Raw genomic sequence first — 23,951 nt, forward strand, 5'->3', positions numbered from 1 at the left:
GACAATGGAAAATATAACATATCACATGAGAATTGAATGAGGATTGTGGCGTGTAGAAAACCTTGGTTTCTTAGGAAGTCCTTTCTGACAAGATAGGCAAATTAACACTGACTCCTTCTCCCAGACCAACTTTGGATATGCCAAAAAGTGTAAAAGAGGTTGATGGGTATGAGAAACTAATCAACAACTGAGAAATCCCAGGAAGGCAGTAGGTGGTTTGGTTCTAGATATGGACTGTGGATAGAAAATGACAGCTCAGAGCAGAAGAGGGCAGCAGAGAGCAGATGGAGAAAAGGTTGGCGATTCATGTGTTTTTCTGTTTTTTCACATTTCTCAGAGTGTATCAGCATACACTCAGAAAACAATAATGGAAAAGAAATCTTGAAAATATTTCTGAGTTATATTTAAACATTATTGGTTGGAACCCTTGCTTTTATGGCTCTCTTTCCTAAAATCCTGTTAAAATGATAGTACGGAATAAGAGAATTCGAGATGAGATACAAGTAAGCCGGAGTACCAGTGAAATTTTGAAAGCTTGAAAATACATGGATAAGTTATTAATTTAGCAGAGTGGAAATTATAAACCTAAGGTGTCAGTTGGTGTAGCCCAGAAACAGGCTGATTCATCCTCCCCCATCTCCTCCCTTCCATCACTATTCCCTCCAGTCCCACAAACTTAGGAATTAAGGATATTATGTACCTCTGAAAGTGCAGAGCAGCTGAGACTGCAATCAGTAAGTTGAAGGTTTGTATAAGAAGCAATCAGAATACGTATCTCCTTCGTCCCCTCTCACAGCCAAAAGATTATTTCTTTCTTTATTCTCAGAAGAAATCTGAGAACAGCTCAGAGTAGATTAATGTATTCAAATCAAAGAGATCTTTAGTTTTCTTCTTTTGTTTGACTTTGAGAAAGCTCACAGCTAAAAGCTAGAGATTACTCGCTGGGAAATTGACCAGCCAAAAGGAAAGATGTGTAGATAATGTCAGTAGGAAATGCTTAACAGAATTCCCAGATTGCCCCAAAGTCAAATCTACCAGTTGAAAAACACCAGTGCATGAAGAGTTGTTTCATTGTTATTTTAGTGGTGACTCCTATACAACCAGCAAACTGTGATCATTTGGGGATTGTTTATAGCATGTTAGAGACCGAAACAAATCAAAGAAGCTTGGAGGAAATACATAATACAAGGAGAAGAAAACTTCAACAACTACCACCACAAAACTATCATTAAATGATTGGACAGTAACAGAAGAAACAGTTCACATTTAGAGAATAAAAAAATGGAGCATTTGCATAAAAATAGTTTTGAAAATTTAATTATATAATAGCAGAAGTGAAGCTTAAGAGAACAGGTGAAAGGTAAAGTTGAGGAAATTTTCCTGAAAAAAAATGAAAAAAAAAATAGAGATAAAATATAGAGAAACAACAAGAAAAGGGATCCATAGACAACAAAATAAGATGGTAGAAATAAATCCCCAAAATGTCTGTAATCACAGTAAATGCAAATGGATTAAACATTTTCTTTTTAAATGTCAAATTGAATTTTTTAAAATGCACGGTGTGGAAGCATCCTAAAATGCAAAAGGATAACAACAGATAAAAAATTTTTAAAGTAAAAGTTATGCCTTCTATTTCAGGGTATATGGAACAGTTGTAATGCTGTGCCATTTAAGACCATAAACCTTGTTTAAAAAAATTATCAATATACATTACATACTCTTTAATTACATTAGAACTTAGTTATAAGAGTTTAACTAGAAACCATTTGGAAATGAAACATAATATCTGAAAAAACAAATACTTTTCTAAACAACTAGTTGGTGAAAGGAGGACCTCTAAAGGAAATTAGGAAAAAAATCTTAGAACTGAATATAGTAATAGAAGGAAGAAAAGAAGAACGGAAGGGAGCTTAAACTACTGCGTTAGTAACTATGTCAGACATATAAAAATTGTGTGTTTAGGGAGAAACTCATAGTCATAGAACTGTGTATTAAAAGACAAAAAGGGCTAAAAAAATTAATGAGTTAACAATCTACTTTAAGTAGTTAGGGGTAAGAATGTAGAACAGAATAAATCCTGAGAAGGCAGAAGGAAGAAGATAAAGATTATTAGAAATTAGCATAATAGATATCAAAGATAATCAAAGAAAAACCAGCAAAAGCACCAGTTGTCAATAAAATTGACAATCATTTGATAAGATCAACCAGGAGAAAGAAAGGGAAGTCACCAACAGACAGGGTTGTGACACTGCACAACCCCAGGAAGCACCATTCACGACGTGTTCTCTCCTGAAACCCAGATCTAGGGAGAGTAGGGTGAATGACGCACTGTATAGTAGTGTCATTCCGAGGCTTTGTAACTAATACTAGATCAGAAAAGGGAGCTAAGTACAGATCTGCTATTGAAAAGATAAGAGTAAATTAACTATTTTGTGGCAATATTGAAAGCTTACACAAAATATAAAAATTATAAGAGAAATGTAAATATTTAAAATAGTCTCAATAAATAATAGAAAGATGAGCTTTCTTTTTACCACTTAAATTGTTGAATTAGTAGTAGTGAATCACCACCACTCCCATTCCTCTTTCTCCTACTACTACGGACCACACACATCAGGTCCAGAGAAATTGAGTTTTTGAGTTTCTAGAAGAGTGAATCCAATTGTATACAACTTATTCTACAGAATAGAAAAAGAGAAAGTAGTCTCTAACTCAGTTTTTGAGGGCAGTTTATATAATCCTACAAATAAGTTTCATGCATGACCGCAGAAGCAAAAAAATCCTAAATAAAATATTAACTTACCAATTAAAGCAGTGTATATTAATGGATGATACATCAAGATCAAATTGTATAGTTTATTTCAGAAATGCAAGTTTCAATGTAAGAAAATCTATCAATACCAATTAAAAGATGAAAGAGAAAGATTTGATAAAATTTAATATCTGTTAATGATAAAAACTCTTAGGAAACCACTTGATTAAGGGCATTTACCAAAAACCAAGAGCAGTACCATATGTTGAATGATCAAGTGTTAAACGCGTTCCTTTTAAATTCAGAGGAGTGACAGGAATGCCTGCTTTGTTGCCATTTCTATTCAACATTCTAGTAAAGGTCCTAAGGAAGGAAAAGAAAAAAGACCAAGAAAGAAAGCTATAAGGTTTGAAAGATTGGAAACTGCAATTATTCATAGATTGTCTACAAATAAAGTACAAAATAATTTATAAAATTTTATAATAAATGAATTTATTAGTAAGGCTGCTAGATTAAAATCAGTATTTATAAGTGTATTGCTTTCCTATTGTCCAGCAATGGATTGAAAAATATAATTAAACCATAACTATCATTCATAATAATAATAAAAAATAAGGTACCTAAAAAGTTCTTTTAAAAATGATGTGTTTGCATGAGAAGATACTCAACATCTCTAAGTATTAGAGACAAGCAGATCAAACCTACAATGAGGTATCACCTCACACCAGTCAGAATGGCCATCATCAAAAAATCTACAAACAATAAATGCTGGAGAGGATGTGGAGAAAAGGGAGCCCTCTTGCTCTGTTGCTGGGAATGTAAATTGATATAGCCACTATGGAGAACATATGGAGGTTCCTTAAAGAACTAGAAATAGAACTACCATATGACCCAACAATCCCACTACTGGACATTTACCCTGAGGAAACCATAATTCAAAAAGACACTTGTACCTCAGTGTTCATTGCAGCGTTATTTACAATAGCCAGGACATAAAAGCAATCTAAATGTCCCTCAACAGATGAATGGATAAAGAAGATTTGGTACATATATACAGTGGGATATCAGTCATAAAAAGAAATGAAATGGGTCATTTGTTGATGTGGATGGACCTAGAGTCTTTCATATGAAGTAAAGTCAGAAGGAGAAAAACAAATATATATTAACACATATATATGGAATCTATAAAAATGGTACAGATGTACCTGTCTGCAGGGCAAGAAGAGAGACACAGACGTAGAGAATGGGCATGTGGGCATGGGAGGAAGGGACAAATTGGGAGAGTAGTACTGACATGTATACACTACCATGTGTAAAACAGATAGCTAGGGGGAAGCTGCTGTGTAGCACAGAGAGCTCAGCTGAGGGCTCTGTGACAACCTAGAGGGGTAGGATTGCGGGGTGGGAAGGAGACCCAAGAGGGAGGTGTGTGTGCGTGTGTGCTAAGTCGCTTCAGTCGTGTCTGACTCTGTGTGACCCCAAGGGCTGTAGCCTGCAAGGCTCCTCTGTCCATGGTATTCTCTAGGCATGAATACTGGAGTGGGTTGCCATTCCCTCCTCCAGGGGAATCTTCCCAGCAAGCTCACCCACATTTCTTAAGTCTCTTGTCTTAGCAGGATGTAGCTCATTTACTTTGTTACACAGCAGAAACTGACACAATGTTGTAAAACAGTTATACTCTAATAAAAAACATATTTGACCTTTATGAGTAAAATTACAAAATTGAGAGTGCAACAGAATTTATATAGAAAATCAAAGGGCCAAGAATATGTGAGCACTTTCTCTGGAAAACGACAATTTGGGAAAATTTGGGGAAAAGACAATTTAAAGCTATCAAAACTATAGTAAATAAAGTAGTGTGATATAGAAATGAGGATAAACAAATAAAATAAAGAACCAGGAATGAATAATTATACACACATTTTGATTGATGACAGACTTACTGGTACAGATCAGTGAGGGAGAGGATGGGGTGTTCAGTAATGGTGTTGTAATGATCACACGGGCTTCCCTGGCGGCTCAGACGGTAAAGCATCTGCCTGCAATGCGGGAGACCTGGGTTTGATCACATATCCTTATCTGGAGGGTACAGAAATTGTATTTGTCCTCACCCAAAAATCAGTTATAAAGGCAAAACTGTAAGGCTGTTAAGAAAATTTATGAGAATTTTGTTATTGTGGAGTAAGGAAAGATTTCTTAATTAAGGCAAATCACATACAGATTAATTAGATTATTTTAAAGTTAAGAACTTCTGTTTGTCAAGAGTTCAAAGATAAGTCCAAAGTGGAAGATACTTTTAATACATATAAAATGACCAAAGATTACCACCCAAAATGTGAAAATAACTCCTCAGTATTGCTAAGAAGGGGATCCAACCAGTCCATTCTGAAGGAGATCAACCCTGGGATTTCTTTGGAGGGAATGATGCTGAAGCTGAAACTCCAGTACTTTGGCCACCTCATGTGAAGAGTCGACTCATTGGAAAAGACTCTGATGCTGGGAGGGATTGGGGGCAGTAGGAGAAAGGGACGACCACGGATGAGATGGCTGGATGGCATCACAGACTCGATGGACATGAGTCTGAGTGAACTCTGGGAGATAGTGATGAACGGGGAGGCCTGGCGTGCTGCGATTCATGGGGTCGCAAAAAGTCGGACACGACTGAGTGACTGAACTGAACTGATTGCTAAGAAAAACATCAATTTCTGCTTTATTGACTATGCCAAAGCCTTTGACTGTGTGGATCACAATAAACTGTGGAAAATTCTGAAAGAGATGGGAATACCAGACCAGCTGACCTGCCTCTTAAGAAACCTATATGCAGGTCAGGAAGCAACAGTTAGAACTGGACATGGAACAACAAACTGGTTCCAAATAGGAAAAGGAGTACATCAAGGCTGTATATTGTCACCCTGCTTATTTAACTTGTATGCAGAGTACATCATGAGAAGTGCTGGGCTGGAAGAAGCACAAGCTGGAATCAAGATTGCCAGGAGAAATATCAATAACCTCAGATATGCAGATGACACCACCCTTATGGCAGAAAGTGAAGAGGAGCTAAAAACCCTCTTGATGAAAGTGAAAGTGGAGAGTGAAAAAGTTGGCTTAAAGCTCAACATTCAGAAAACGAAGATCATGGCATCTGGTCCCATCACTTCATGAGAAATAGATAGGGAGACAGTGGAAACAGTGTCAGACTTTATTTTGGGGGGCTCCAAAATCACTGCAGATGGTGACTGCAGCCATGATATTAAAAGACGCTTACTCCTTGGAAGAAAAGTTATGACCAACATAGATAGTATATTCTAAAGCAGAGACATTACTTTGCTGACTAAGGTCTGTCTAGTCATGGCTATGGTTTTTCCAGTGATCATGTATGGATGTGAGAGTTGGACTGTGAAGAAAGCTGAGTGCCGAAGAATTGATGCTTTTGAACTGTGGTGTTGGAGAAGACTCTTGCGAGTCCCTTGGACTGCAAGGAGATCCAACCAGTCCATTCTGAAGGAGATCAACCCTGGGATTTCTTTGGAAGGAATGATGCCAAAGCTGAAACTCCAGTACTTTGACCACCTCATGCGAAGAGTTGACTCATTGGAAAAGACTCTGATGCTGAGAGGGATTGGGGGCAGGAGGAGAAAGGAATGACAGAGGATGAGATGGCTGGATGGCATCACGGACTCGATGGACGCGAGTCTGAGTGAACTCCGGGAGATGGTGATGGACAGGGAGGCCTGGCGTGCTGCTATTCATGGGGTCGCAAAGAGTCAGACATGACTGAGCGACTGAACTGAACTGAACTGAACTGATTGCTAAGAAAATGGTAAATGATTCAGGAAGAAAAAAAAAAAAAGAACAAAGGATATGGAAAAGTTACGGGGATAGTCATTATAATGACAAGGAAACTGTTCAAGGTGTTTATAAACCGAATCAGTTCAGTTCAGTTCAGTTGCTCAGTCATGTCTGACTCTTTGTGACCCCATGGACTGCAGCACGCCAGGTCTCCTTGTCCATCACCAACTCCTGGAGTTTACTCAAACTCATGTCCGTTAAGTCAGTGATGCCATCCAACCATCTATCTCATCATCTGTCATCCCCTTCTCCTTCTGCCCTCAGTCTTTCCCAGCATCAGGGTCTTTTCCTATGAGTCAGTTCGTTGCATCAGGCGGCCAAAGTATTGGAGTTTCAGTTTCAACATCAGTCCTTTCAGTGAATATTCAGGACTGATTTCCTTTAGGATGGACTGATTGGATCTCCTTGCTGTCCAAACCGAATGGCAGTCACAAAGTCCTCAAAGAAAAAAGAGTTAGGAATACCTAATAAAGTTTTCCATCCATGAACAGGTTCAAAGAAATGCTTTATTTGTCTTTGAAGAGAAGTATTACCTTATTATTCATGTGATTAAGTATTTTTGTTTAATATACCTAATAAGGGTATCTTTTCTTCTGAGAAGTATATGTTTGAAGTTACAGAACCCTGAAATTTCTCTGCTTTTCCAAAATATGGTATGTAGCTGTAGGTATTGCAGTCATTTTGGATTCTGTTCCTATGAATACATTTTCCCAACATTTACAAAGTAAACAGCTAAAGCAATGTGAAAAGATTTTGGCTTTAATCTTGATATGGGTTGTTGGTGGTGGTTGCTGTAGTTTTTTTTTATATGTATATACAGGAGGGTAATTATGTAAGGATTGAATTTCAGAAAACTGTATTCTGACCTCACCCTGCCACCAACTTAATTGGGTAACATTCCTTTTATCTTGTTGCTTTTTGATTATTGTCATCCATCATTGTACTTATCTTTAATAATGAAGTATAAAATTTCAGATAAATATTTATGTGTGTCATATCAGAGGCACAGGAAATGGGTAACATTTCTTTATTATTTAAAATAAAATTAGATGACGATTCTTAAGTCCCTTTCAGCTTTAAAATTTTAGTAATATCAGTTAGACTTTTTAGCATTTAACCAGACTCTCCATGTTTCAGATCTGCTTTCCAAAGTGACTATCAAAACTTGTTTGACAAGATAGATATTTTATTGCACTGTAAAGTAGAGAAGAAAGATTTAAAATTTAAGTTATAGAGAATGTTAACTATAGTATCTTATTTTCTTTGTCACATTAGAGTTTTAAAACATGAAGAAGAAAACTATTTTCAAGATATTCTACCATCAGGGAATCGACCAGCAGGAAAGGAGACACTGAAACATAAAACGTTTGGAACAATCTCTGTACCCTGGAAGTCAGAGAAAGTAGAAGAAATTTATCAAGATTACACTCCAGGCATGTTGACTTTTATTTGCTTTTGTGGAGATAGAAAGAAGTTTTCATAGTATGAAATCAAGTAAACCAGTAAAATATATTGAAATGGTACAAGGTTTGATACTTTACTAATTCCATTAGTTATAGAAATTAAAAGAAATACAAAGCTTACCTTTTAAAGAGAACACTAAGCATAATAATAAAAATAACAATAATATCACTGCTACCACCAAGAATATCTGACATTTCTATAGCAATTTACATTGCTCTGTCATGCATATCATCTTATTTTGTGTGTGTATGCTGCTGCTGCTGCTAAGTCACTTCGGTCGTGTCCGACTCTGTGCGACCCCATAGACGGCAGCCCACCAGGCTCCCCCGTCCCTGGGATTCTCCAGGCAAGAGCATGAAAGTGAAAAGTGAAAGTGAAGTCTCTCAGTCGTGTCCGACTTCTAGTGACCCCATGGACTGCAGCCTACCAGGCTCCTCCATCCATGGGATTTTCCAGGCAAGAGTACTGGAGTGGGGTGCCATCACCTTCTTTGGGATGTGTGTGAGATAACCATTAAAGGAGGGGGTCAATATTCCCTTAAATCCCTAGTGCCTTCTAGCTTTGTTGTTAACCCCTCTTTGTTCCTCTTGTCAACCAGCGTCTTGATTATTCCTTCCACATACCTCCATTTTTTTGGTTTGTTTGTTTACCTTCCTTCTTCCAATCCCAAATTCTACCATTTCCAAAATTTACATTTTTTTTGAAACCACAGTTTTTTTTTCTATCCAGCTTTGGTCTCCATTCTTCACTTCTTCCTGGATCACTCTGTGACCAGTAACTTCAACTCCATTTTCCCATTTCTTTCCTCTGCACCTGAATTGGCAAAATGTAAACTCTAAGCAACAGTTAGAAGCAACAGTTAGAACACTGTACGGAACAACTGATTGGTTCAAGTTTGAAAAAGGAGTACGATAGGGCTGTCTGCTGTCACCCTGATTGTTTAGCCTATAAGCTGAGCACATCATGAGAAATGCCGGGCTGGATGAGTTACAAACTGGAATAGGTGGGAGAAACATCAACAACCTCAGATATGTGGATGATACCACTCTAATGGCTGAAAGCAAAGAGAAACTTGAAGAGCCTCTTAAAGTGCGTGAAGGAAGAGAGGGAAACAGTTGGCGTAAACAAAATATTAAAAAAAAAAAAACTAAGATCATGGCAACCAGCCCCATTAATTCATGGCAAATAGAAGGGGAAAATGTGGAAGTAGTGGCCCTCTTCTTGGGCTCTAAAATCACTGTGGATGGTGACTGCAGCCATGAAATCAGAAGACAATTGCTTCTTGTCAGGAAAGCTATGAAAAACCTATACAGTGTGTTGAAAAGCAGAGACATTACTCTGCCAACAAAGGTCTGTATAGTCAAGACTGTGGTCCTCCCAGTGGTCATGTACGGTTGTGAGAGTTGGACTGTAAAGAAGGCAGAACGCCAAAGAATTGATGTCTTTGAACTGTGCTGCTGGAGAAGATTCCCAAAAGCCCCTTGGACAGCATGGAGATCAAACCAGTCAATCTTAAGGGAAATCAACCCTGAATACTTGTTGGAAGGACTGATGCTGAAGCTGAAACTCCAGTATTTTGGTCATCTGATGTGAACAGCCCACTCATTGGAAAAGTCCCTGATGCTGGGAAGGATTGAGGGCAGAAGGAGAAGAGGGCATCAGAGGATGAGATGTCTGGATGGCCTCACTGATGCAGTGGACATGAACTTGGGCAAACTTTGGGCAATGGTTAGGGACAGGGAGGCCTGGCATGCTGCAGTCCATGGGGTTGCAAAGAGTAGGACACAACTGGGTGATTGAACAACAAAAGCAAACTCCACCATGTAATTGTCAATTTTGCTTGGTTACCAACTTGGTAAGCCTATTTTGCAGAGCACTTACATAATCACATTGATTGGTTCTTTTTCCAATTTCATGGTTCCCAGTATCAATGGGGCACTCAGTTCTGTCTTTCGTTATTTTATGTCTCTTTTTAACTCTCCTTGCTATTACATACAACATCTATTTAAGCTGTTGCAATTTAACCATGAGCCTGAATTACTTGATTATGCCTCTACTTTATAAAAAGTAAAAATTGAAGATAGAAGTAATCAAATGGAAACTTGTCTAACTTGCAGCTCCCCAGTTTTCACCTGCAGAATTTGTCTCAGGGAATAATTGTGCCTTCTGTCCTTTAAGGTTATTCCTACCACCTCTGTTTGGAGCTCCTTTTCTGCCATGCCCTCAGGAACTTGGGGTCCATCTATTATCTTCTCTCTCATCTTCCTTTCTATTGGCTCTTTTCTGTCAGCACATAAATATGCTACAAGCTTAAAGCTTACCTATCATAAACAAAAATGTCCATCTCATCAAAGCTATGGTTTTTCCACTGGTATGTACAGATGTGAGAGTTGGACCATAAAGAAGACTGAGTTCCGAAGATTTGATGCTTTCGAAATGTGGTGCTGGAAAAGGCTCTTTAGGGTCCCTTGGACTGCAAGGAGATCAAACCAGTCAAACTAAAAGAAATCTACCCTGAATATTCATTGGAAAGACTGATGCTGAGGCTGAAGCTCCAGTACTTTGTCCACCTGCTGCGAAGAGCTAGCTCATTGGAAAAGACCCTGATACTGGGAAAGATTGAAGGCAGGAGGAGAAAGAGATGACAGAGGATGAGATGGTTGGATGGCATCACTGCCTCAATGGGCATGAGTCTGCAAAAACTCCAGGAGATAGTGAAAGACAGAAAAACCTGGTGTGCTGCAGTCCATGGGGTCGCAGAGTCAGACATGGACTAACCATGGTTAGTCAGCAACTAACCAACACAAGGAATAAATTTACCCAAGGAGATGAAATACCTGTACACTGAGAACTGTAGGACACTGATGATAGAAACTGAGGAAGATACAAATTAATGGAAAGATAATTTCTGGTTGTGGATTAGAAGAATTAATATTGTTAAAATGTCCATACTACCTGAAGCAATTTACAGATTTAATGCAAACCCTATCAAAATTCTAATGACATTTTTCACAGAAATAGAAAAAACAATCCTAAAATTTGTATGGAGCCACACAGTAGACCTCAAATAGCTAAAGCAATCTTGAGAGTGAAGAATGAAGCTGAAATAAGATAATGTATAAATGGCCAATAATTTGACAAAATAGCCAAGAATATTCAATGTGGAAAGGACAGTCTCTTTAATAAATGGTGTTGGGGAAACTGGATAGCCAATTTTCAAAGAGTAAAAATAGACATCTGTTATTCAATACACAAAAATTAACAAAAAATGGTTTCAAGACTTGAAAATAATGTTGTTGTTGCAGAACATAATACCTGAAAGCAATAAAACTCCTAGAAGGAGACCGATGTAAAACTCTTTGACATTGGTCTTGGTGACAGTTTTCATGAATTTGACACCAAAAGCAAAGACAACAAACAAGAATAAACAAGTGGGACTACATAAAACTAGTTTCTGCACACCAAAGGAAACTATCCAGAAAATGAAAGGACATTCTACCAAATGGTAGTAAATAATCATATATCTGATAACTTGCAAATCATATATCTGATAAGAGGCTAATATCCAAAATATATAAAGAGCTCATGCAACTCAATAACAAAAAAACAAGCAACCTGATTAAAATATGGGCAGAAGATGTGAATAGACATTTTTTCAAAGAAGAAATACAGATGGCCAACAGGTACATGAAAAGGGGCTCAGCATCACTAATCATCAGAGAAATGCAAATCAAAATCACAAAGAGATAATCATCACACCTGTCAGAATGGCTGTTATGAAAAAGACAAGAAATAAGAGTGTTTGCAAGGATGTGGAGAAAAGGGAACCCTTGTGTACTGTTTGTAGGAATGTGAATTAGTATAACCACTTCGGAAAACTTGAGGAAAACAGTTTTCTTCAAACTAAGAATAGAATTACTATATGATCCAGCAATTACACTTCTTGATTTTTATCTGAAGGATATGAAAACTCTAACTTGAAATGATATATGCATCCCCCATGTTCATTGCAACATTATTTTCTGTAGTATAGACATGAAAACAACCTAAGTGTCTGTTGACAGATGAATTGATCAAGAAAATGTGGTATAAATACTGGGATATTAGCCATAAAAAAGGAAATCTTGCCATTTAGGGCAACATAGATGGACTTTACAGCATTGTGTTAAGTGAGATAAGTCAGACAGAAAGACAAAAACTGTGTGGGCTCACTTATATATGGGGGAAAAAAACCCCAAACTCATGGATAGAGAGAACGGATTGGTGGTTGCCAGAGACAGGGGATGGGGGATGGGCAAAATGGGTGAAAGTGTTCAAAAGGAACAGACTTTCAGTCATAAAATAGATAATGCATAGGGATGTACAGACAGTCCCCAACTTAAGGATGATTCAACTTAGAGTTTTTTGATTTTATAATGGAAAACTGGTGCATATCCAGTCTTTGGATTTTGATCTTTTCCTGGGCTAGCAAAATATAGTACAATATTCTTTTATAATGCTGGGCAGCAGCAGCAAGACACAGTTCCCAGTCAACCACACAGCCATGAGGTAAGCAACCAACACATTTATAACCATACTGTACCCATACAGCCATTCTGTTTTTCACTCTCAATACAGTATTCAATAAAGTACATAAATTATTCACATTTATTTTAAAATAAGCTTTATGTTAGATGATTTTTCCCAACTATTGGCTAATGTAAACGTTCTGGGCACTCCAAGGTAGGCTAAGATAAGCTTTGATGTTTGGTAGCTTAGGTGTGTTAAGTGCATTTTCAACTTAACGATACTTTCAACTTACTGTGGGTTTACCAGGACATTTTGCCATCATAAATGGAAGATCTGTCATTTACAACATTACTATTATTAACAATAGTAACCATTGTTAATAAGAGTAAATTTTAAAACTTTTCATGTAAAGAGAAAAATTTGTAACTATGTGTGGTGATGGATGGTAACTAGAATTACTATGGTGATAATTTTGCAATATATACAAATACTGAGACACTATGTTGTACACCTGAAACTAATGTTATTTGTCAATTATACCTCTATAAGAAGGAAGACGTGGTCTAAACTGTCAAATAACACTGGTAAATCTAGTAAAATAAGCTCAGACAGTGTCCATTGACTTTACTGACCTGAAGAATATGTTCACTTGAATATTGTTTTAGTGGAGTTCCAAAGCCAGACTGGAATGGATTAAAAAGTGCATAGTAGATGAAGAAATAGAATAGAGATTGTATGCAACTCTTTCCAGAATTTTGACTGTGAAGAAAGGCAATTAACAGATTGAGAAGCTGCTTGGATATGAAAAAGAAAAAAAGAATGGTTAATAGTGTAGGCATGAGGGGATATGTCTAACAAAAGGTGGAAATGATTGGTTTTGGGAGGAGGAGAAACAGACATCTCTATTAGTAAGGAGGGCAAGAGGAAAGCATTAGTGTAGATGTGTGTTGCTGCTTGGCTTATTTGGCAATGGCTATTTGAAGGAGTTCCCATCTGACGCCTTTATGTTCCTTGGAAGTGTTGTCATGGGATTGGTTGAAATTGGGAGATTGGAATTTAGTGGTTTGAGATTCAGGGAGCATGGAGAAAGTCTGAAATAGCTGTTGAAAAGCCAGAAGAGTAAGTTAACCAGAAAAATAACTGTGCAGATATACGCACAGAGGGCACATAGAGTTGGGTTCATCCAGCTCTGGTGTTTTGCCATATAGGAGAGACCAAAAGAAAGGGAGAGTTTAGGATATTGACAAGAGTTTTGTTGAAAGATAACCTCAGCTGGATAAAGAGAAAAGTGAAAAAAAAAAAAAAAGAAGGTTGATGGATTGTAAAAAAGTAATGGAACAGTGAACTGGAAGTACTGAGGAGGTAAAAGAATGGTGATGTTGGGAGTAATAAGCAAGCTGGAAGGATAAAGACCAGTGATGGCAAGCTTTAGGATATAATCTTGATAGTGGTAAGTTGAAGTGGACAAACTTCAACTAAGATATGAGAGATTGTCTAGAAATTGGAAGATAGGAGCATGATGTCAGATAGGTCTTAATTCACGAAGAGTAAAGTTTCTAGGGGGCTTCCCATGTGGTGCAGTGGTAAAGAATCTGTCTCTAGTGCAGAAGATGTAAGAGACGTGAGTTCAATTCCTTGGTCAGGGAAGATCCCCTGGAGGAGGAAATGGCAACCCACTCCAGTATTCTCGCCTGAAAAGTCCCATGGAGAGAGGAGCCTGGTGAGCTACACTCTATGGAGTCACAAAGAGCTGGACACGACTGAGCAAGCCTCTAGAATCTTGAGTTTTTCTAGAGTTCTTCCCCAGAAAACTCTAGAAAAATCTTCTAGAATGACGACAGATTTAATATGGAGTAAGTAAGCCCTCCCTGGGGCCAGGGTTCCAGATTAATTGGGTGACCAGACAATTGGTGAATGTCAATGAAAAATGGAAGAATATGATATAACAAAAAGGCATGAGCTTCAGAGGAGTAGGATTTTTTTTTTTTTTAAGGGCAAGTTGTAATGATTTGGCAGTGGTGAATGAGGAGCAAGGAGGAAAACAAGCCACTTTCTAATCTTGAGGTATACGAGGTAGTGGTGTATAAACAGCCAGTACTTGAGGTGGTTGCATGTTAATTCAGTGTTAGAAAATAACAAAACTAGAGTAGGTTGCCATTCCCTTCTCCAGTGGATCTTCCCTACCCTGGGATTGAACCCAGGTCTCCTGTATTGCAGGTAGATTCTTTTACCATCTGAGCCACCAGGCCCTATGTTACTTTTCAGCATCTGTATCTATACATTTTTTAGGCTCAGTTATTAAATTACAGTTAATAAAAGGATTTTGTATGTATTTATTTCACAGAAGGATTCACATTTAAAAGGTTTGTTGTAATAATAAGATCATTAACATTTACCTTAGTAACCACTTACTATGTCCTTTGAGCATATTAAATATAATAATTTGAACCTTGTAAAAAACCTCTGAGGTTCTCACAGTAACAATCTTCAACTCAAAGGTTAGTAAAGTAAAGCATACTGATAATTAGAAGGTAAATCACAGAACTGGTAGCGGTAAAGTTGCAATTTGACTCACTGTGTGCTCTCAAATACTATGATGTAATGATCAGCTATATTGATTGGTATGTGGAATTATGTGGTATTATTTATAGCTCATGCAGATTATTCAATTAATAATGGTATTATTTTCAGATTACCTTCAAGCAATTAGAATTCAACAAGATATACTTACTTCAGAACCATTGCCCAGTAAGAAGAAAGAGAAATCAAAGGAAAAAGATCAAACTCATGGTTGTCCAAAAGTTAGGAAAAAAAGACTTGCATCCTATGATAGAACAGGTATGAGATACTGATCCAGCTTGTTTAGAAGACACTACACTTTAAAAAATTACTCTGTGGTCTTGTGTGCTTATGTTGGACACATTTTATTTTATTTATTTAGTTTTTAAAATTTTAGTTATCTTTGGCTGCCCTGGGTCTTCCTTGCTGCTCGCAGGCTTTCTCTAGTTGTGGTGAGCAGGGGCTCCTCTTTGTTGTCGAGTGTGGGCTTCTCATTGCAGCGGCTTCTCTGTTGTGGAGCATGGGCTCTAGGGCTCACAGGCTTCAGTAGTTGTGGAATGTGGGTTTAGTTGCTCTGCAGCATGTGGAATCTTTCCAGACCAGGAATCAAACCTGTGTCTCCTGAATGCGCAGGCTGATTTCTTCACCACTGGATCACCAGAGAAGTCTAACACAGATTTTAGAAGAAACAGTTTTACTGAATTTTATGTGTTTGGTTGCTTAAAGAATTTTTAAATTTTGAATATAAATTTTAAAGTTCTTTTAAAATAATTCCTAAAATGTTTGAGAATTCTGTTTGAAAACCAAAAATATCACTAGATTAAAAAATTGACAGACTGTTCAATGACTATGTTGTTAATTAAGAATAGTCTCTGAAGGTTTTGATGTGTAACTATCAGTTCAGTTCAGTTCAGTCGCTCAGTTGTGTCTGACTCTTTGCGACCCCATGAATTGGAGCACACCAGGCCTCCCTGCCCATCACCAACTCCCGGAGTTCACTCAGACTCATGTCCAACGAGTCGGTGATGCCATCCAGCCATCTCATCCTCTGTTGTCCCCTTCTCCTCCTGCCCCCAATCCCTCCCAGCATCAGAGTCTTTTCCAATGAGTCAACTCTTCGCATGAGGTGGCCAAAGTACTGGAGTTTCAGCTTTAGCATTATTCCTTCCAAAGAAATCCCAGGACTGATCTCCTTTAGAATGGACTGGTTGGATCTCCCTGGAGTCCAAGGGACTCGCAAGAGTCTTCTCCAACACCACAGTTCAAAAGCATCAATTCTTTGGTGCTCAGCTTTCTTCACAGTCCAACTCTCACATCCATACATGACTGCTGGATAAACCATAGACTTGACTAGACAGACCTTTGTTGGCAAAGTAATAACTCTGCTTTTGAATATGCTATCTAGGTTGCTCATAACTTTCCTTCCAAGGAGTAAGCGTCTTTTAATTTCATGGCTGCAATCAACATCTGCAGTGATTTTGGAGCCCAAAAAATAAAGCTTGCCACTGTTTCCACTGTTTCCCCATCTATTTGCCATGAAGTGATGGGACCAGATGCCATGATTTTCTCTTTCTGAATGTTGAGCTTTAAGCCAACTTTTTCACTCTCCTCTTTCACTTTCATCAAGAGGCTTTTTAGTTCCTCTTCACTGTCTGCCATAAGGGTGGTGTCATCTGCATATCTGAGGTTATTGATATTTCTTCCGGCAATCTTGATTCCAGCTTGTGTTTCTTCTAGCCCAGCATTTCTCATGATGTACTCTGCATATAAGTTAAATAAGGAGGGTGACAATATACAGCCTTGATGTACTCCTTTTCCTATTTGGAACCAGTTTGTTGTTCCATGTCCAGTTCTAACTGTTGCTTCCTGACCTGCATACAGGTTTCTCAAGAGGCAGGTAAGGTGGTCTGGTATTCCCATCTCTTTCAGAATTTTCCACAGTTTATTGTGATCCACACAGTCAAAGGCTTTGGCATAGTCAGTAAAGCAGAAATAGGTATTTTTCTGGAACTCTCTTGCTTTTTCCATGATCCAGCAGATGTTGGCAATTTGATCTCTGGGTCCTCTGCCTTTTCTAAAACCAGCTTGAACATCTGGAAGTTCACCGTTCACGTACTGCTGAAACCTGGCTTGGAGAATTTTGAGCATTTATTTACTAGCATTGAGATGAGTGCAATTGTGCAGTAGTTTGAGCATTCTTTGGCATTGCCTTTCTTTGGGATTGGAATGAAAACTGACCTTTTCCAGTCCTGGGTCCACTGCTGAGTTTTCCAAATTTGCTGGCATATTGAGTGTAGCACTTTCACAGCATCATCTTTAAGGATTTGAAATAGCTCAACTGGAATTTAGTGTGGTTGTTTATTCTTTTATTAAAACTTGATGGTATCATCATATATAATTATGTTATGCCTTTGTCCAACTTAATTTTAAACAGATTTTCTTCCACTAACATTTTCCAGTTTGTGCTTCTCCATACATGAAATATTTATTTGTATTAATATTTAAGTTTTATAGGGCAAAGTACACTCTTCTGTTTTTCACTGAAATACTATGGTCCAAGGAAGATTTATCATAAAACTATTGAAGTTTAGACTTCAGAGTCTCTCACTTACATAGGCTTCATTTTTTTAAAAAGAAAATCCTCAAAATTGCAGATGCCTGAGACTGGACAAAACTTGCATGGATGTAGTAGTATTCATGCTCTTGTCTAATCCTTTCCCCTTGAGTGTGGGCAGGACCTGTGACTGCTTCTAATCAGTAAAATATGAAAAAGGCAATGGGCTGTTCCTCCTGTGATTATATTACATTATGTAACCCTCTTGCTAGCAGACTTCATGAGTCTCTCTCCTCTTCTGGTTTTGAAGAAGTAAGCTGCTATGACTTCCATAGCTATAAGGAAATGAATTCTATACCAACAGTCTGGAAGCTGATCCTTTCCCATCTGAACCTCCAAATGAGAATCCAACCCCAGCTAATACCTTGATTGCAGACTAATAGAGGACGGAGTTAAGCCATATCCAGACTCCTGACCCACAGAAATGTGGGTGGCTTTAAACCACTAAAATTGCGGTTTAAATTTAAACCACAATTTAAATGTAAATTGTAATGTATTTAGACAGCTAGTAGTGGATCTTACTGCAACAAATACAATCACTGTTGCTATGCATTATGAATTCTTAGTATTGAATATATTGTTACATTGTTCTTTAGTGTTTTGAACTTGATACCAGTGTAAGAAAGTAATAATTTAGGCTTAATAACTGCCAAATAAATAAAAACAATCTAATCCTTTAATGATGATATTTATTTAATTTGCTCTCCTCAGCTTCTATAAATCCATGAAACAGACTTAGGTACTTAGAATTTTTAAAAATATTTTTGAAAAGTTTCACACAGAAGAAGTAAAGAAGATAACAGCTATTCATGTACTCATCTGGATATAATACATGTTAAGATTTTATAATTTTAAAAGCAAATTATAGTAGGCACAGTACTACTCTGTTACTCTTTCCATGTGCTCTGGAGAACAGTGCATATTCTCCTTTTGGATAGAATGCTTTTTTGTATATTAAGTTCTTCTGATCTAATGTGTTATTTAAATTCACTGTTTCTGTATTGATTTTCTGTATGGATGATATGAAGTGAAGTAAAAGTGTTAGTTGCTCAGTCATGTCCAAGTCTTTGTGACCCCGTGGACTGTAGCTTGCCAGGCTCTTCCTGTTAATATTTGCTTTATATACCTTTGTTGTGTTCATCTGTGGGATGCATATACATTTATAAATGTTATATCTTCTTGTTGGGTTGACCCTTTTATCATTATATAATGGCTTTTGTCTTTTATTATGGTCTTTGTTCTAAAGCCTCTTTTGTCTAATACAAGTGTAACTACTGCAGCCCTCTTTTCGATTTACATGGAATATCTTCTTTCCATCCTTCACTTTCAATCTGTGTATGTCCTTTTTTCTGAAGTAAATCTCTTGTAGGCAGCAAACAGATGAGTCTTCATGTTTTTTTAAAAATCCGTTCACCCCCTCTGTCTCTTCTAATTGGTAAATTTAGTCTATTTACATTTAAAAAGTAATCATTAATTGTTGTGTGTGTGCCTGCATGCTAAGTCACTTCAGTAGGTCCAGGTCTGACTCTTCATGACCCGATTGCCTATAGCCCACCAGGCTCCTACGGCCACGGGATTTTCCAGGCAAGAATACTGGAGTAGGTTGCCGTGCCCTCCTCCAGGGTGTCTTCCTTACCCAGGGACTGAATCTGTGTCTCCTATGTCTCTTGCTTTGGTAGACAGGTTCTTTATCACTAGTGCCACCTGGGAAGGCTTAACCTTCATACTACCTTTATAATTGATTAATCCACTACATTTATTTATATTTACCTTTCTGGTGAGATTTATTCTTATATCTGTTTCCTTGATACTAATTAGTACCCTTTCTTTTCAGCTAAGTCCCTTTAACATTTCCTTTAAGGCCAGTTTAGTGATGATGAACTTTTTTCTTGCCCTTCCTTTTATGGAAAACTCGTTGTTTTCTTCAGTTCTGAATAACTTTGTCGAGTATTCTTGGCTGGAAGTTTTTTCTTTCAGCATTTTGAATATTCTATCCCATTCTCTTCTAGTCTGCAGAGTTTCTGCTGAAAAATCTGTTTGTAGTCTTTTGTGCATAACAAATTGTTTTCTCTTGATTCTTTTAAGATTCTTTCCTTGTCCTTAACATTTGACATTTTAATTATAGTATGTCTTGGTGTGGCACTCTGGGTTAATCTTACTTGGAAACCTCTGGTTTTCCTGAATCTGAATGTATGTTTCCTGTCCTGAGTTAGGGAAGTTTTCAGGCATTATTTCTTCAAATTATTTTTCTGGGCTTTTCTCTCTCTTTTCTGTTTCAAGGACACCTATTTTTTTTTTGCTTTGATTTTGATGGATCCTATTGTCTTTTCTTTGAGGTCACTAACCCTTACTTCTGCTTCATCTAGACTGTTGTTGAACTCCTTTAGTGTATTTTTCAGTTCAATTATTGTATTTTTCAGCTCTGTGACTTCAGTCAGTCAGTTCAGTCACTCAGTCGTGTCTGACTCTTTGCGACCCCATGGACTGCAGCACACCAGGCTTCCCTGTCCATCACCAACTCCCGGAGCCTGCTCAAACTCATCTCCATCACATCGGTGATGCCATCCAGCCATCTCATCCTCTGTTGTTCCCTTCTCCTCCCGCCTTCAATCTTTCCCAGCATCAGGGTCTTTTCCAGTGAGTTGGTTCTTCCCATCAGGTGGCCAAAGTATTGGAGTTTCAGCTTCAACATCAGTCCTTCCAGTGAATATTCAGGACTGAGTTCCTTTAGGATAGATTGGTTGGATCTCCTTGAAGCCCAAGGGACTCTCAAGAGTCTTCTCCAAACCATAGTTCAAAAGCATCAGTTCTTCGGTGCTTGGCTTTCTTTATAGTCGAGCTCTCACATCCATACATGACTACTGGAAAAACCATAGCTTTGACTAGATGAAACTTTGTTGATAAAGAAATGTCTCTGCTTTTTAATATGCTGTCTAGGTTGGTCATAGCTTTTATCCAAGGAGCAAGTGTCTTTTAATATCATGGCTGCAGTCACCATCTGCAGTGATTTTGGAGCCCAAGAAAATAAAGTCTGTCACTGTTTCAAACATCCCCATCTATTTGCCATGAAGTGATGGGACCAGATGCCATGATCTTCATTTACTGAATGTTGAGTTTTAAGCCAACTTTTTCACTCTCCTCTCTCACTTTCATCAAGAGGCTGTTTAGTTCTTCTTTGCTTTCTGCCATCAGGGTGGTGTCATTTGCATATCTGAGGTTATTGATATTTCTCCTGGCAATCTTGATTCCAGCTTGTGCTTCATCCAGCCCAGTGTTTCTCATGATGTACTCTGCATATAAGTTAAGTAAGCAGGGTGAGTATAATATACAGCCTTGACATACTTCTTTTCCTATTTGGAACCAGTCTGTTGTTCCATGTCAGTTCTAACTGTTGCTTCTTGATCTGCATACAGATTTCTCAGGAGGCAGGTAAGGTGGTCTGGTATTCCCATCTGTTTCAGAATGTTCCATAGTTTGTTATGATCCACACAGTCAAAGAGTTTGACATAGTCAATAAAGCAAAAGTAGGTGTTCTTTTTGGAACTCTCTTGCTTTTTCAATAATCCAGCAGATGTTGGCAATTTGATCTCTGGTTCCTCTGCCTTTTCTAAAATCAGCTTGAACATCTGGAAGTTCATGGCTCACATACCATTGAAGCCTGGCTTGGAGAATTTTGAGCATTGCTTTACTAGTGTGTGAGATGAGTGCAACTGTGCAGTAGTTTGAGTATTCTTTGGCATTGCCTTTCTTTGGGATTGGAATGAAAACTGACCTTTTCCAGTCCTGTGGCTACTCCTTGGTTTTCCAAATTTTCTGGCATACTGAGTGCAGCACTTTCACAGCATCATCTTTTAGGATTTGAAATAGCTCAACTGGAATTCCATCATATCCCCTAGCTTTGTCCATCGTGATGCTTCCGAAGGCCTACTCACCTTTGCACTCCAGAATGTCTGGCTCTAGGTGAGTGATCACACCATCATGTTTATCTGGGTCATGAAGATCTTTTTTGTATAGTTCTTCTGTGTATTCTTGCCACCTCTTCTTAATATCTTCTGCTTCTGTTAGGTCCATACCATTTCTGTCCTTTATTGTGCTCATCTTTGCATGAAATATTCCCTTGGTGTATCTAATTTTTTTGAAGAGATCTCTCTCTAGTTTTTCCCATTCTATTGTTTTTCTCTATTTCTTTGTATTGATCGCAGAGGAAGGCTTTCTTATCTCTCCTTGCTATACTTTGGAACTCTGCATTCAAATGGGCATTTGTTTCCTTTTCTCCTTTGCCTTTAGCTTCTCTTCTTCTCTCAGCTATTTGTAAGTCCTCATCAGACAACTATTTTGCCTTTTTACATTTCTTTTTCTTGAGGATGGTCTTGATCACTGCTTCCTGTACAATGTCATGAACCCCCGTCCATAGTTCTTCAGGCACGCTGTATCAGATCTAATCCCTTGAATCTATGTGACTTCAGTTTGTTACTTATATTTTCTTTCTCTTTGTTAAAGTTCTCACTGTATTCATCGATTCTTCTGATTTGGTGAGGATCTTTATGGCCATTACTCTGAACTCTTTTTCAGGTAAATTATTTATCTCCAATTTATTAAGATTTTTCCTGGGGATTTATTTTATTTGAAGTGTAGTCCTCTGTTTCTTCATTTTTATTGACTTTCTGTTTTGGTTTCTATGTATTAGATGAAACAACCACGTCTCCGTGTCTTGAAATAGTGGCCTCATGAAGGAAATACACCTTGTTGTTCAACCCTGCCCTAGATCTTGGTTGCCTCTCAAATCTTTGTGATTGTCCAAGCAGCCTTTTATGTTTTTAATAGTTCTGAGTATTTGAAGCTGTGTCAAGACCTGTCAGTCCAGAGGGGAGCATCTCAGTCAGAACCTAATTTTAGGCTGATTGAAAGCCAGACTCTCAGGAAGCAGTTCCTAAAATATTCAGATGTATGAGACTACAAGTGTATGTCCCATGGGCTACCAGAGACAGGTGACCTGGCGTTGTTCCTGCATGGTAGTCATGATAATTGAGGCCCCCACTAGTGTGTAAACTCACTTCTGGGAGGCAATAGTGAGCTGTGGAGGCTGAGCTCCTGGGTCTGTTGCCTCTTGATGTGCTCTGGAGGTGGTAGCTATTTAAGAACACTTTTCCTATTGGTTATAGTCCTGTGGGCTCCATGGGCATAGCTCTGCTGGACACATGATCCCAGGCCATGTAGAGGTGTCTCCTGGCAGCAGCTGCAAAAACTGGGGTGCCAGACAAGTTGTCCGCTCTTGTTTGGGAGATACCCACAGCTAGAGCAAGGCAGAGAGAGAGCACTTCCTGAGAGCACTTCCTTAGGCCACTAGACATGTGTCAAACCACAAACCTGCCTCTCAGGCCAAAGCTCCTGAAAAGCAAATGGACCTCTTTCATAGAGACACTGGGCGTGTGTTTCAGTCTGCTGTCTGTGTAATGCCTTAGGGGTAGTAGCCAGCCAAAAGCTGTCTCTTTGATCTTTACAGCCCCATGGAACCAGGAACTCAAGCCCCCTTTAGCCTCCAGAGCCAGATGATCAAAAGGCATTCCCTGGGTAGTAGCTTTAAAAATTAGGGCACCAGAAGCATGTAAGGCCTCTCTTCTGGGAGATACTGGTACTCTGGAGTGTGGCAGAGGTGATCACTGGCTGTAATGGGTCAAAGGGAGGGTCCCCAAATGGTGCCTGACAGCTAGGGCAAGCAGAGAAAGAGTCTAAAGATGGTGTCTACCAGTCTCTGTCCCTGGAGAGTGCTCCAGCAGGCTCTTAACGTATCCATTAAATTAGATGCCTGCCTCTCAGGCCAGCCCTTTAATACATGCAAATGAACCTCTTTCCCTTAAAGTCTGAGTGTGATCAGCTGCCTCTGAGCTATGTTTCTGCATGGGTGAGTCCAGTGCACAAACCCTTTAAGAGCCATTTCTCATATCACTACACTTTTGTGGGTCTTGTGGACACAAACCTTGCCAGTTTTCAAATCTAGATTTTGCAGGGGGCTGGGGGGTGCTCATCCCTTAGGAGTAGGTCTTAAAGTTGGGGTGCCCAATGTGGGATTCAAAACCTTTGCTTTTCAGGGAAATGCTTCAGAAATTGAGTTTCAGATTTGGGGTTGTGGGTTTTAGGTTGCTGTGCCAGGAGTGGGGTTTTGGACAAGATTGTTATCTTAGCCTCTCTACCCACTTTAATGTG

General features: G+C 38.5%; 1 protein-coding gene across 1 annotated transcript in view; it reads left to right on the forward strand.

Moving 5' to 3' along the window:
• Positions 2,321–23,951, forward strand: part of DNAH14 (dynein axonemal heavy chain 14) — a 398,456-nt gene continuing 376,825 nt past the window's right edge. The window contains exons 1-4 of the mRNA XM_018059938.1: positions 2,321–2,416; positions 3,058–3,158; positions 7,877–8,038; positions 15,285–15,412. Of these exons, the coding sequence (XP_017915427.1) occupies positions 2,321–2,416; positions 3,058–3,158; positions 7,877–8,038; positions 15,285–15,412 (487 nt within the window). The remainder of the gene's footprint in view (positions 2,417–3,057; positions 3,159–7,876; positions 8,039–15,284; positions 15,413–23,951) is intronic.

Source organism: Capra hircus, chromosome 16 (assembly GCF_001704415.2).
Source record: "Capra hircus breed San Clemente chromosome 16, ASM170441v1, whole genome shotgun sequence".
In the NCBI taxonomy this organism is placed as follows: Eukaryota; Metazoa; Chordata; class Mammalia; order Artiodactyla; family Bovidae; genus Capra; species Capra hircus.